Source organism: Argopecten irradians, chromosome 8 (genome assembly GCF_041381155.1).
Source record: "Argopecten irradians isolate NY chromosome 8, Ai_NY, whole genome shotgun sequence".
Classification (NCBI taxonomy): Eukaryota; Metazoa; Mollusca; class Bivalvia; order Pectinida; family Pectinidae; genus Argopecten; species Argopecten irradians.
The window spans coordinates 27,505,266-27,518,824 of record NC_091141.1 but is presented as its reverse complement, the minus strand read 5'-3'; the positions used below and the strand labels follow the sequence as shown (position 1 = coordinate 27,518,824).

General features: G+C 37.2%; 1 protein-coding gene across 12 annotated transcripts in view; it reads left to right on the top strand.

Moving 5' to 3' along the window:
* Positions 1-13,559, top strand: part of LOC138330023 (hemicentin-1-like) — a 76,187-nt gene that overhangs the window by 36,995 nt on the left and 25,633 nt on the right. For 4 of the 12 annotated variants that reach the window (XM_069277368.1, XM_069277370.1, XM_069277369.1 and 1 more), the window contains 9 exons: positions 122-421; positions 2,276-2,575; positions 3,351-3,650; positions 4,903-5,202; positions 6,565-6,864; positions 8,857-9,156; positions 9,507-9,806; positions 10,989-11,288; positions 11,708-12,007. In XM_069277368.1, coding sequence (XP_069133469.1) covers positions 122-421; positions 2,276-2,575; positions 3,351-3,650; positions 4,903-5,202; positions 6,565-6,864; positions 8,857-9,156; positions 9,507-9,806; positions 10,989-11,288; positions 11,708-12,007 — 2,700 coding nt within the window. The remainder of the gene's footprint in view (positions 1-121; positions 422-2,275; positions 2,576-3,350; positions 3,651-4,902; positions 5,203-6,564; positions 6,865-8,856; positions 9,157-9,506; positions 9,807-10,988; positions 11,289-11,707; positions 12,008-13,559) is intronic. The other 8 variants (XM_069277373.1, XM_069277371.1, XM_069277379.1 and 5 more) reach the window with 5 other exon arrangements.

The window sequence follows — 13,559 nt, the reverse complement described above, 5'->3', positions numbered from 1 at the left end:
CAATGATTTATCCTTCCAACTCTGGTACCAAAGTTGCACTTTTATGTAAGTATCGTATATCTATTGGTACCCTTCACTAGTCCTAAGATGCTGCTATGATTTTAGAATGTAATGTTTTCAGATATTCCGACCGTCACCATTTCCCAGAATGCATACAGCACCAACACAGGAAACAGTATCACTCTGGGATGTACTGTGTCTGCCAACCCTGCACATACCTCCGTGTTCTGGCAGCGTAATGTCGGTAGTGGTACACAGTCAATCACCATTGACGGTGTCAACTACTCCGGGTCTACGGTAAATTCTCCATCCCTGACCGTTATCAACGCTGATACAAGTGACACTGGAACCTACACCTGTTTTGCCACCAACTCCGTAGGAACTGGACAGAGTTCTGCTACCACTCTTACCGTCACAGGAAGTATGTCTATCAATAAACATGTAACCATGTTCTTTCTTGTACTCTAACATGTATAGAATTGTGATATATCCTTCGCTTCCCATATTCATACTCATATGGCATTGATTTATCCTTCCCTTTTCATACTAATGGTTCTCATATATATATTGCCCTCTTATACTCTATGGCACTATAATACGTATTTTCTTATCATATGGCACTTTGATGTATTTTTGTATTCTCATACTCATTTGGGACTATGGTAAAATATTTGCCTTCTCATATAATCATATTGCACTATGATATATCTCTGGACTCTCATATGGGACTATGTTATATATTTGCCCTCTTTTACTCATGACACTATGATATATATTTGCCTTCTTATACTCATATAGAACTATGTTATATATTTGCCTTCTTTTACTCATGACACTATGATATATATTTGACTTCTTATACTCATATGGCACAAAATAAAAATAGTTGCATTCTCATATATTTACACTTGCTAGGCTTGGTCACTATACGCTTATACTAGCCGATTTTGTTTACCATAACTGCATGGTAACATTGAACTTTAAACTTGCGTAAGGAAATGTTCTGTGCAACGTAAAAGGACTACTTTTTTTAAAAAGAAACACATGGCTTTGTTTACATTTTGACGCAACATTACGTGTATATTGTTGTTTTTCATAGAATTTTGGAAAAATGTAAACAATATATACATATTTTATATTTATATATGATTCAAACAATTTTTAAATTTACAATTGTATAAAGAAACGGAAAAATATCCCGACCGGGGCGACGTGCTTTCATTTTTGTTAAAAATGATGGGTGTCAAATGTAAACATTACCTCTGTGCCTGTTCGTCCTACGATCGAGCCTTTGGGGTGGACGGGTGTGAGACCCTCTGATAGAGGTCAGTTATAAACATATCCTCTTGTCTTTGTTCTTTGAGTATTTAATCATGTGTATTATAAAACATGCACCGCTAATAATCCACGCGTTGACAGTTCCGCGTCACCACAAATACATTGTATCCATCGAACACAAGTGAATTTGTTTCATCTATCGATGGCGATATGGATCTAAGCGTAGATTATATAATCACATGGCTCCCAAGGATGTAATACCGTCAAGTCAGACGACATCTCAAACACATTGAGCTACTTGAAAATCGGTGTTTTGCCAACTTCGGCAAACTAAAGTGTGTAAGCGTGCGTCAGCTTCGCCTCGCTGCACAATAACGGTCACCGAGTTCACACATGTGGCCGTGTACAAATTCTTTGTTATTACGCTATATATTAACTTTTAGCAAAATTGAATATATATTTAAAGTTCTGATCTGATTAAATAAAATTATCTCTGAAATTTACTTTGTTTGTCATGTTTATTTTACACTAAAATATTGAACTTTTTTGTCGTCGCGGATGAATAATTCTACCTTACGTGAAGCGTCACCATTCGCTGTTCAAATGAGTAAGCTCCTCCCACTTTTGACCGACTTTTATTGAATAATTACGTCACTTTCAAATGACGATTTTATTGCATAAAATATAAATAAAAAGTCGTGTGAGTGTAAATATAGGGATTGGATTTCGTTTTTATGTTAACCATGCTTGTATGGAGCAATTCCTCTAAGAATATATTCAATATGAGGCGCTAACGCGCCCCATAGAATATATTCTTAGAGGAATTGCTCCATACAAGCATGGTTAACATAAAAACGAAATCCAATCCCTATATAGCACAATGATTTATCCTTCCTGACCTCTGGTACCCAAGTTGCACTATAATGTATCATTTACCTACTGGTAAACTCCACTGGTTCTAAGATGGTGCTATGATTTTAGAATGTATTGTTTTCAGATATTCCAACCGTCACTATTTCCCAGAATGCATACAGCACCAACACAGGAACAACCATCACTCTGGGATGTACTGTGTCTGCCAACCCCGCCCATACAACCGTTTTCTGGCAGCGTAACGTTGGCAGTGGTACACAGTCCATCACCGTTGATGGTATTAACTACTCCGGGTCTACGGTCAATTCTCCATCCCTGACCGTTCTCAACGCTGATACCAGTGACACTGGAACCTACACGTGTTTTGCCACCAACTCTGTAGGAACTGGACAGAGTTCTGCTACAACTCTCACTGTCACTGGAAGTATGTCTATCAATAAACATCAGTAATCATGTTTTTCTTGTACTTTTAAATGTATAGGATTGTGATATATCCTTCCCTTCCCTTTTCATACTAATGGTTCTCCTATATATTTGCCCTCTTATATTCTATGGCACTATAATATGTATTCGCCTTACCATATGGCACTATGATATATTTTTGTCTTCACATACTCATATGGGACTATGATTTATATTTGTCTTCTCATACTCATATTGCACTATAATAATGCTTTGCCTTCTCATACTCATATGGGACTATGGTATACTTTTGCCTTCTCATAATCATATTGCGTCATGATATATCTGTCTTTTCATCTGGGACTATGGTATATATTTGTGTTCTTATACTCATACGGCACTATGCTATATATTTGCCTTCTTCTGCTAAAATGGCACTAAATATATTAGCTGTCTCATACTCACATGGCACTGTCATATTGCATTGCTTTCTAATACTCATATGGTACAATTGTAACTCATGACCCTGGCTGTTAATAGGACGTAAAACTAAACAAACAAACAATTGTAACTCTGGTGAATGGTAGCCGAATATAGCACTCGGCTCCAGAGGTCCCGAGTTCGAATCCTGGCAGAGGCAGTTATCAAATTTATCGTTAAATCATGTGTTCTGTTACAGATTAATTTATCCTTCCTGACCTCAGGTACCCAAGTTGCGCTATAATGTATTATTTACCTACTCTTAAACTCTGTTGGTCCTAAGATGGTGCTATGATTTATGAATGTATTGTTTTCAGATATTCCGACCGTCACTATTTCCCAGAATGCATACAGCACCAACACAGGAAACAGTATTACTCTGGGATGTACTGTGTCTGCAAACCCTACCCATACCTCTGTTTTCTGGCAGCGTAACGTCGGTAGTGGTACACAGTCCATCACCATTGATGGTGTCAACTACTCCGGGGCTACGGTCAATTCTCCATCCCTGACCGTTCTCAACGCTGATACCAGTGACACTGGAACTTACACCTGTTTTGCCACCAACTCTGTAGGAACTGGACAGAGTTCTGCTACCACTCTCACTGTAACAGGAAGTATGTCGACCAATAAACATGTAACCATGTTTTTTTTGTACTCTAACATGTATAGATCTGTTATATATCCTTCGCTTCCCATATTCATACTCATATGGCATTGATTTATCCTTCCCTTTTCATACTAATAGTTCTCATATATATTTGCCCTCTTATATTCTTTGGCACTATAATATTTATTGTCTTATCATATGGCACTTTGATGTATATTTGCCTTCTCATACTCATATGGGACTATGGTAAATAATTGCCTTCTCATACTCATATTGCACTATTATATCTCTGTCCTCTCATGTGGGACTATGGTATTTATTTGCCTTCTTTTATTCCTGACACTATGATATATATTTGCCTTCTTAAACTCATATGGGACTATGGTATATATTTGCCTTCTCATAATCATATTGAACTACGATATATGTTTTCCTTCTTACTCATATGGGACTATGATATATGTTTGTCCTCTCATATGGGACTATGGTATTTATTTGCCTTCTTTTACTCCTGACACTATGATATACATTTGCTTTCTCTTACTCATATGACACTATGATATATATTTGCCTTCTCATACTCATATGGGACTATGATATATATTTGCCTTCTTACTCATACTGCACTATGATATATATTTACTTTCTCATACTCATATTCTACTATGGTATATATTTGATTTCTTATGCTAATATGGCATTTAGATGTATATAGGATCTTGCATGAGTGTTCATTTAATGTAAGGTTTCATGAAACAAGTCTGAAGAGTTTTGTAAATTTCGAGACGAGTTTCATAGAATCTCATATGAAATAAACATAGATTAAAGGTACTTTTATCACATAACTACAAATACCTACATGTACATCACAAAGAATATTACGTTAAGTGTATTCCGAAAATCTAGCAGAGGTGGCCATTTTGTCTCGCCGTCCTCGTAATCCGGATCTCATATCATTTTCCCTGACATCATTATTTTTTTTTGTCTTACGTCACAATGAATTTCCAGCCAATGAAAATCGCTCAAGGTCATATTACACTAATGACATACGCAAAAATATTACGCCGGAAATATCACTGGATATCAAGCGGATTATGTGATAAATGACAATATGATATATATATTCCTACAACTATATGGCTTAATGATTTATCCTTCCTCATCTGATACCCAAGTTGTACTATAATGTATCATCTATCTACGGGTAAACTCCACTGGACCTAAGATGATGCTATGATTTTAGAATGTATTGTTTTCAGATATTCCGACCGTCACTATTTCCCAGAATGCCTACAGCATCAACACAGGAAACAGTATCACTTTGGGATGTACTGTGTCTGCCAACCCTGCACATACCTCCGTTTTCTGGCAACGTAATGTCGGAAGCGGTACAGAAACTCTCACCATTGATGGTGTCAACTACTCCGGGTCTACGGTCAATTCTCCATCCCTGACCGTTCTCAACGCTGATACCAGTGACACTGGAACCTACACCTGTTTTGCCACCAACTCTGTAGGAACTGGACAGAGTTCTGCTACAACTCTTACTGTCACTGGAAGTATGTCTATCAATACATCCTTCATATATACCCACATGCAATCATTGGCTTTCTTGTACTCTCCTTCACTTCTTATACTCATATGGCACTCTGAGATATCTTTTTTATACTCATGTGGCATTATGATGTATATTTGCCTTCTCATACTCATATGGCACTGTTATATATATTCGCCTTCGTATATACATACGCCACTATGGTATATATTTGCCTTCTCATACTCATATGGCACTGTTATATATATTCGCCTTCGTATATTCACACGCCACTCTGGTATATATTTGACTTCTCATACTCATATGGCACTGTTATATATATTTGCCTTCGCATATTCATACGGCACTCTGGTATATATTTGCCTTCTCATACTCATATGGCACTGTTATATATATTCGCCTTCGTATATTCACACGCCACTCTGGTATATATTTGACTTCTCATACTCATATGGCACTGTTATATATATTCGCCTTCGTATATACATACGCCACTATGGTATATATTTGACTTCTCATACTCATATGGCACTGTTATATATATTCGCCTTCGTATATACATACGCCACTATGGTATATATTTGCCTTCTCATACTCATATGGCACTGTTATATATATTCGCCTTCGCATATTCATACGGCACTCTGGTATATATTTGCCTTCTCTTACTCATATGGCACTGTTATATATATATATTCGCCTTCGTATATTCATACGGCACTCTGGTATATATTTGCCTTCTCTTACTCATATGGCACTGTTATATATATTCGCCTTCGTATATTCATACGGCACTCTGGTATATATTTGCCTTCTCTTACTCATATGGCACTGTTATATATATATATTCGCCTTCGTATATTCATACGGCACTCTGGTATATATTTGCCTTCTCTTACTCATATGGCACTGTTATATATATATATTCGCCTTCGCATATTCATACGGCACTCTGGTATATATTTGCCTTCTCTTACTCATATGGCACTGTTATATATATATATTCGCCTTCGTATATTCATACGGCACTATGGTATATATTTGACTTCTCATACTCATATGGCACTGTTACATATATTCGCCTTCGTATATTCACACGCCACTCTGGTATATATTTGACTTCTCATACTCATATGGCACTGTTATATATATTTGCCTTCGCATATTCATACGGCACTCTGGTATATATTTGACTTCTCATACTCATTCGGCACTGTGATATATATTTGCTTTCTCATACTCAAATAAGACAATGATTTATCATTCCTAAGTTGGTACCAAAGTTGCACTATAATGTATCATATATCTACTGGTACCTAAACTGGCCCTAAGATAGTGCTATGATTTTAGAATGTATTGTTTTCAGATATTCCGACCGTCACTATTTCCCAGAATGCCTACAGCACCAACACAGGAAACAGTATCACCCTAGGATGTACTGTGTCTGCCAACCCCGCACATACATCTGTTTCCTGGCAACGTAATGTCGGAAGTGGTACAGAAACTCTCACCATTGACGATGTCAACTACTCTGGGTCTACGGTCAATTCTCCATCTCTTACCGTTCTCAACGCTGATACCAGTGACACTGGAACCTACACCTGTTTCGCCACCAACTCCGTAGGAACTGGACAGAGTTCTGCTACCACTCTCACTGTCACAGGAAGTATGTCTATCAATACATGCTTTATGTTTATATACAAACATGTAATCATGTTATTTCTGGTACTCTTAAATTGGCTTATGATTTATCCTTCGCTTCTCATACTTATATTGCACTATGCTATATCCTTCTCTTCTTATACTCATATGGCACTATGCTATATCCTTCTCTTCTTATACTTATATGGCACTATGCTATATCCTTCCCTTCTTATACTTATATGGCACTATGCTATATCCTTCCCTTCTTATACTTATATGGCACTATGCTATATCCTTCCCTTCTTATACTTATATGGCACTATGCTATATCCTTCTCTTCTTATACTTATATGGCACTATGCTATATCCTTCTCTTCTTATACTCATATGGCACTATGCTATATCCTTCAATTCTTATACTCATATGGCACTATGCTATATCCTTCCCTTCTTATACTTATATGGCACTATGCTATATCCTTCTCTTCTTATACTCATATGGCACTATGCTATATCCTTCTCTTCTTATACTCATATGGCACTATGCTATATCCTTCCCTTCTTATACTTATATGGCACTATGCTATATCCTTCCCTTCTTATACTTATATGGTACTATGCTATATCCTTCTCTTCTTATACTTATATGGCACTATGCTATATCCTTCTCTTCTTATACTTATATGGCACTATGCTATATCCTTCCCTTCTTATACTTATATGGCACTATGCTATATCCTTCCCTTCTTATACTTATATGGTACTATGCTATATCCTTCTCTTCTTATACTTATATGGCACTATGCTATATCCTTCCTTCTTATACTTATATGGCACTATGCTATATCCTTCTCTTCTTATACTTATATGGCACTATGCTATATCCTTCCCTTCTTATACTTATATGGTACTATGCTATATCCTTCCCTTCTTTATACTTATATGGCACTATGCTATATCCTTCCCTTTTCTTATACTTATATGGCACTATGCTATATCCTTCCCTTCTTATACTTATATGGCACTATGCTATATCCTTCCCTTCTTATACTTATATGGCACTATGCTATATCCTTCCTTCTTATACTCATATGGCACTATGCTATATCCTTCCCTTTTTATACTTATATGGCACTATGCTATATCCTTCCCTTCTTATACTCATATGGCACTATGCTATATCCTTCTCTTCTTATACTCATATGGCACTATGCTATATCCTTCCTTCTTATACTTATGGCACTATGCTATATCCTTCCCTTCTTATACTCATATGGCACTATGCTATATCCTTCTCTTCTTATACTTATATGGTACTATGCTATATCCTTCTCTTCTTATACTCATATGGCACTATGCTATATCCTTCTCTTCTTATACTCATATGGCACTATGCTATATCCTTCAATTCTTATACTCATATGGCACTAGGATATATCCTTCTCTTCTTATACTTATATGGCACTATGCTATATCCTTCTCTTCTTATACTTATATGGCACTATGCTATATCCTTCTCTTCTTATACTCATATGGCACTATGCTATATCCTTCTCTTCTTATACTTATATGGCACTATGCTATATCCTTCCCTTCTTATATTATGGCACTATGCTATATCCTTCTCTTCTTATACTTATATGGCACTATGCTATATCCTTCTCTTCTTATACTCATATGGCACTATGCTATATCCTTCTCTTCTTATACTCATATGGCACTATGCTATATCCTTCAATTCTTATACTCATATGGCACTAGGATATATCCTTCCCTTCTTAAACTCATATAGCACTTTGATATAGATTTGCCTTCTTGAAACTTATATGGCACTATGATATATATTTGCCTTCTCAGACTCATATTGAACTACGATATATCCTACCTTAACTGGTACACTTATGGAACTATGATAGGTCTTTTGAATGTTGCACTCGGATGTTACTTTGATTAATGTTTTTTCTCTACTTGCGCCCAGATGGCAGTATTTTTTTGTGTGTGATTTTTTTTTCAGATATTCCAACTGTCACCATTTCCCAGAATGCCTACAACACTAACTCAGGAAACACTATCACTCTGGAATGTACTGTGTCTGCCAACCCTGCCCATACCTCCGTTTTCTGGCAACGTAATGTCGGTAGCGGTACAGAGTCCATTACCATTGATAGTGTCAACTACTCTGGATCTACGGTCAATTCTCCATCCCTGACCGTTATCAACGCTGATACCAGTGACACTGGAACCTACACCTGTTTTGCCACCAACTCTGTAGGAACTGGACAAAGTACTTCTACCACACTTACAGTCACAGGAAGTATGTCTACCTTTGATATACAAACTTGCTGTAATTATTCCCCCTCTTGTATCCGGAGATGGTACCATGTTTTATCATTTCCCTTGATATATTTATTCTTCCATTTCTACTCAAGTTGCACTATGATTGATGCCTTCTCTTTTCATATTTATCCTTCGTCTTGTCATATACATTGTACTCCGATTTTATTATGATTTATCTTTCCACTTTTCATATTTATCCTTCCTCTTTTTGTGCTCAAATGACACATTAACTTATCATTCGCCTGTAGGTGTCCAAATTGCGCCAAGATCAATCTTTCTCTATTGGTGCCAAAATGGCACTATGATTTCTGTGTGCAATATTTTCAGATGTGCCAACTGTTACCATTGCCCAGAGTGCCTACATCACTAACACTGGAAGCACTATCTCTCTGGAGTGTACGGTGTCTGCTAACCCCGCTCATTCCACCGTATTCTGGCAGCGTAATATCGGTACTGGTACAGAATCTATTAATATCGATGATGTTAAATACTCTGGGTCTACGGTAAATTCTCCGTCTCTGACTGTTATTAATGCTGATACCAGTGACACTGGAACCTACACCTGTTTTGCCACCAATTCTGTAGGAACTGGACAGAGTTCTGCTACCACTCTCACTGTAACAGGAAGTATGTCTATCAATCCTTGATATACAAACCTGTTGTAATCATTCCCTTTCTGTATTCCGAAATGGCACTATGAATTATCTTTCCACTATTCATATTGATCGTTAATCGTCTCATACTCAGATGGCACAAAGAAATATCCTTCCCCTGTCGGTGTCTAGATGTCACTACGATTTATCCTTCCACTTTTCGTATTTATCATTCCCTTATTTCATACTCAGATGGCGCTATGATTGATTTTTCCACTTCCATATTTATCCTTTATATTCTAATACTCAGATGACACTAAGACAAAGAGAATACATGGTTAGTATCTTACAATACAAGGTTTATTTTTTTGTTGCGAGACTTAGGAAGGCCGAGATGACGAGGCTTTGTCGAGTCATCTCGGCTTTCCGTGTCGAGCACCAAAATTAACTTGTATTGTAAGATACTAACAATGTATTCTGTTTATCCTGCAACCATTATCGCGTTCAAAACGAAAGAAAAAATATTAAAGGTATTTACTTGGTTTTCGCTCGACGCTTCTTTGATGCGGAGGTAAAGATTCATTATAGAATGAGAGTGTACTCCTTTTTACTGCCGTGGGAAATAAATAAACGCATTCACATACAGTAACCATAATTCTATTCAATGTGATGTCAATGAAACAAAATGAAAATACCCCCAAAAAATAAAACCCATTAAAGATTTTTGCCCTGAGCCACTGCCATATGAGATTTTCGATATCGTAAAAATGACGTCATTCCGGTGAATGTGAGTCACATTTTAGCGGGACTGAATGACATTTCATTCACCAGAAGGTTCAAGTTCTGTGTCAAGTTCGAAAAAGTTCCGTCAGATATGGAACAAATTCACGTAAACGTATTGACAAATAAAGCATTTTGTACTGACGGATAAGGCACAATTTTATCCGGCAGTAGTTATCTAAGAAGTATCCTTCCCCTGTCACTGTCTAGATATCACTACGATTTATCCTACCACTTCTCATATTTATCCTTCCCCATATCATAATCAGATGGCACTATGATTTATCTTTCCACTTGTCACATTTATCTTTCCTCTACTCATACAAGGATGGTACTGATTTATCCTTCATATAGTACTGGTATATCTTTGTCGGACTACATCTTTCATCCATTCATCCTTAGATGGCAGTATGATATTTGCTTGCATCATTTTCAGATATTCCGACTGTCACCGTTTCTCAGAATACCTACGGCACCAACACAGGAAACACTATCACTCTGGGATGTACCGTGTCTGCCAGTCCTGCCCATACCATTGTTTTCTGGCAGCGTAATGTCGGTAGTGGTACTGAATCCATCACCATTGATGGTGATAAATACTCGGGGGCTACGGTAAACGCTCCATCCCTGACCGTTATCAACGCTGATACCAGTGACACTGGAACCTACACTTGTTTTGCCACCAACTCCGTAGGAACTGGACAGAGTTCTGCTACAACTCTTACTGTCACAGGAAGTATGTCTATCAATCCTTGATATACAATCCTGTTGTAATCATTCCCCTTCTTGTACCATTAGAATTGTGCTATGATTTATCCTTCCTCTGTTCACTCAGATGGCACTATGATTTATCTTTCCACTTGTCATATTATTCTTTCCTTTGTTCATACTCGAAGACACTGATTTATCCTTCCACTTGTAATGTCTATCTTTCCTCTGTTCATACTCGATGGCACGTTGATTTATCCTTTCACGTGTCATATTTATCCTTCCTCTCTTTATACTCAGATGGCACTATGACGTATACTTCCCCTATTGGTGTAGATGGCATTATGATTCATCCCTCACCTCACCGCTATACAAATTGCACTAAAATCAATTTTTCCCAGTGGGGCTTGATGGCACTATGATTTCTGTGCGTTCAACATTTTCCAGATATTCCAACTGTCGCCATTTCCGAGAATGCTTACGCGACCGACACAGGAAACACTATCTCTTTGGAGTGTACCGTGTCTGCAAACCCCGCCCATACCACCGTTTTCTGGCAACGTAATGTCGGCAGCGGTACAGAATCCATCACCATTGACGATGTCAACTACTCCGGGTCTACGGTCAATTCTCCATCCCTGACTGTTCTCAACGCTGATACCAGTGACACTGGAAACTACACCTGTTTTGCCACTAACTCTGTAGGAACTGGACAGAGCTCTGCTACCATTCTCACTGTCACAGGAAGTATGTCTGTCAATACATCCTTGATATTGATATACATATCATGTAATCATCCCCATCTAGTATCCATGCATGGTCAGATGGTACTGTGCTTTATCCTTCCTTTTCTCGTACCCAGCTGGCACTGATGTATTATCTACCCAGCTGGCACTGATGTATTATCTACCCAGCTGGCACTGATGTATTATCTACCCAGCTGGCACTGATGTATTATCTACCCAGATGGCACTATAACTTATCTTTTCCTATCTATTTTTCCAGATACCACTATGATTTATCCTTCCTGTTCTCATTCTGATATGACACTATGATGTATTCTTTATCTACTAGTATCAAGGTGGCACTATGGTTATTCTTTATCTACTAGTATCCAGGTGCCACTATGATTATTCTTTATCTACTATTATCCAGGTGGCACTATGATTATTCTTTATCTACTAGTATCCAGGTGGCACTATGATTATCCTTTATCTACTAGTATCCAGGTGGCACTATGATTATTCTTTATCTACTAGTATCCAGGTGGCACTATAATTATTCTTTATCTACTAGTATCCAGGTGGCACTATGGTTATTCTTTATCTACTATTATCCAGGTGGCACTATGATTATTCTTTATCTACTATTATCCAGGTGGCACTATGATTATTTTTTATCTATCCAGGTGGCACTATGATTATTCTTTATCTACTAGTATCCAGGTGGCACTATGATTATTCTTTATCTACTAGTATCCAGGTGGCACTATGATTATTTTTTATCTACTATTATCCAGGTGGCACTATGATTATTCTTTATCTACTAGTATCCAGGTGGCACTATGTTATTTTTTATCTACTATTATCCAGGTGGCACTATAATTATTCTTTATCTACTAGTATCCAGGTGGCACTATGATTATTCTTTATCTACTAGTATCCAGGTGGCACTATGATTATTCTTTATCTACTATTATCCAGTTGGCACTATGATTTATTCTTTATCTACTAGTATCCAGGTGGCACTATGATTATTCTTTATCTACTTTTATCCAGGTGGCACTATGATTATTCTTTATCTACTAGTATCCAGGTGGCACTATGATTATTTTTTATCTACTATTATCCAGGTGGCACTATGATTATTCTTTATCTACTAGTATCCAGGTGGCACTATAATTATTCTTTATCTACTTGTATCCAGGTGGCACTATGATTATTTTTTATCTAATAGTATCCAGGTGGCACTATAATTATTCTTTATCTACTAGTATCCAGGTGGCACTATAATTATTCTTTATCTACTAGTATCCAGGTGGCACTATAAATTATTCTTTATCAACTTGTATCCTTGGAAGCACTATAATTTATTTATCAACTTTTACCAAGACGCATTATGGTTTATCGTTCCCCCGGATGGTATCCAGGTTGAGCTATATTTTATCCTTGTGTTTACTTGTTTTTCCTTCTGTCCTTTTGTTACTTTTTAACGAAGTTAGAGGAATATACTAAATTCAGGTTGTCCGTCTATAAAAACAATGATTGACTGACTACTTTTCTTACTCTTAAACTACTGG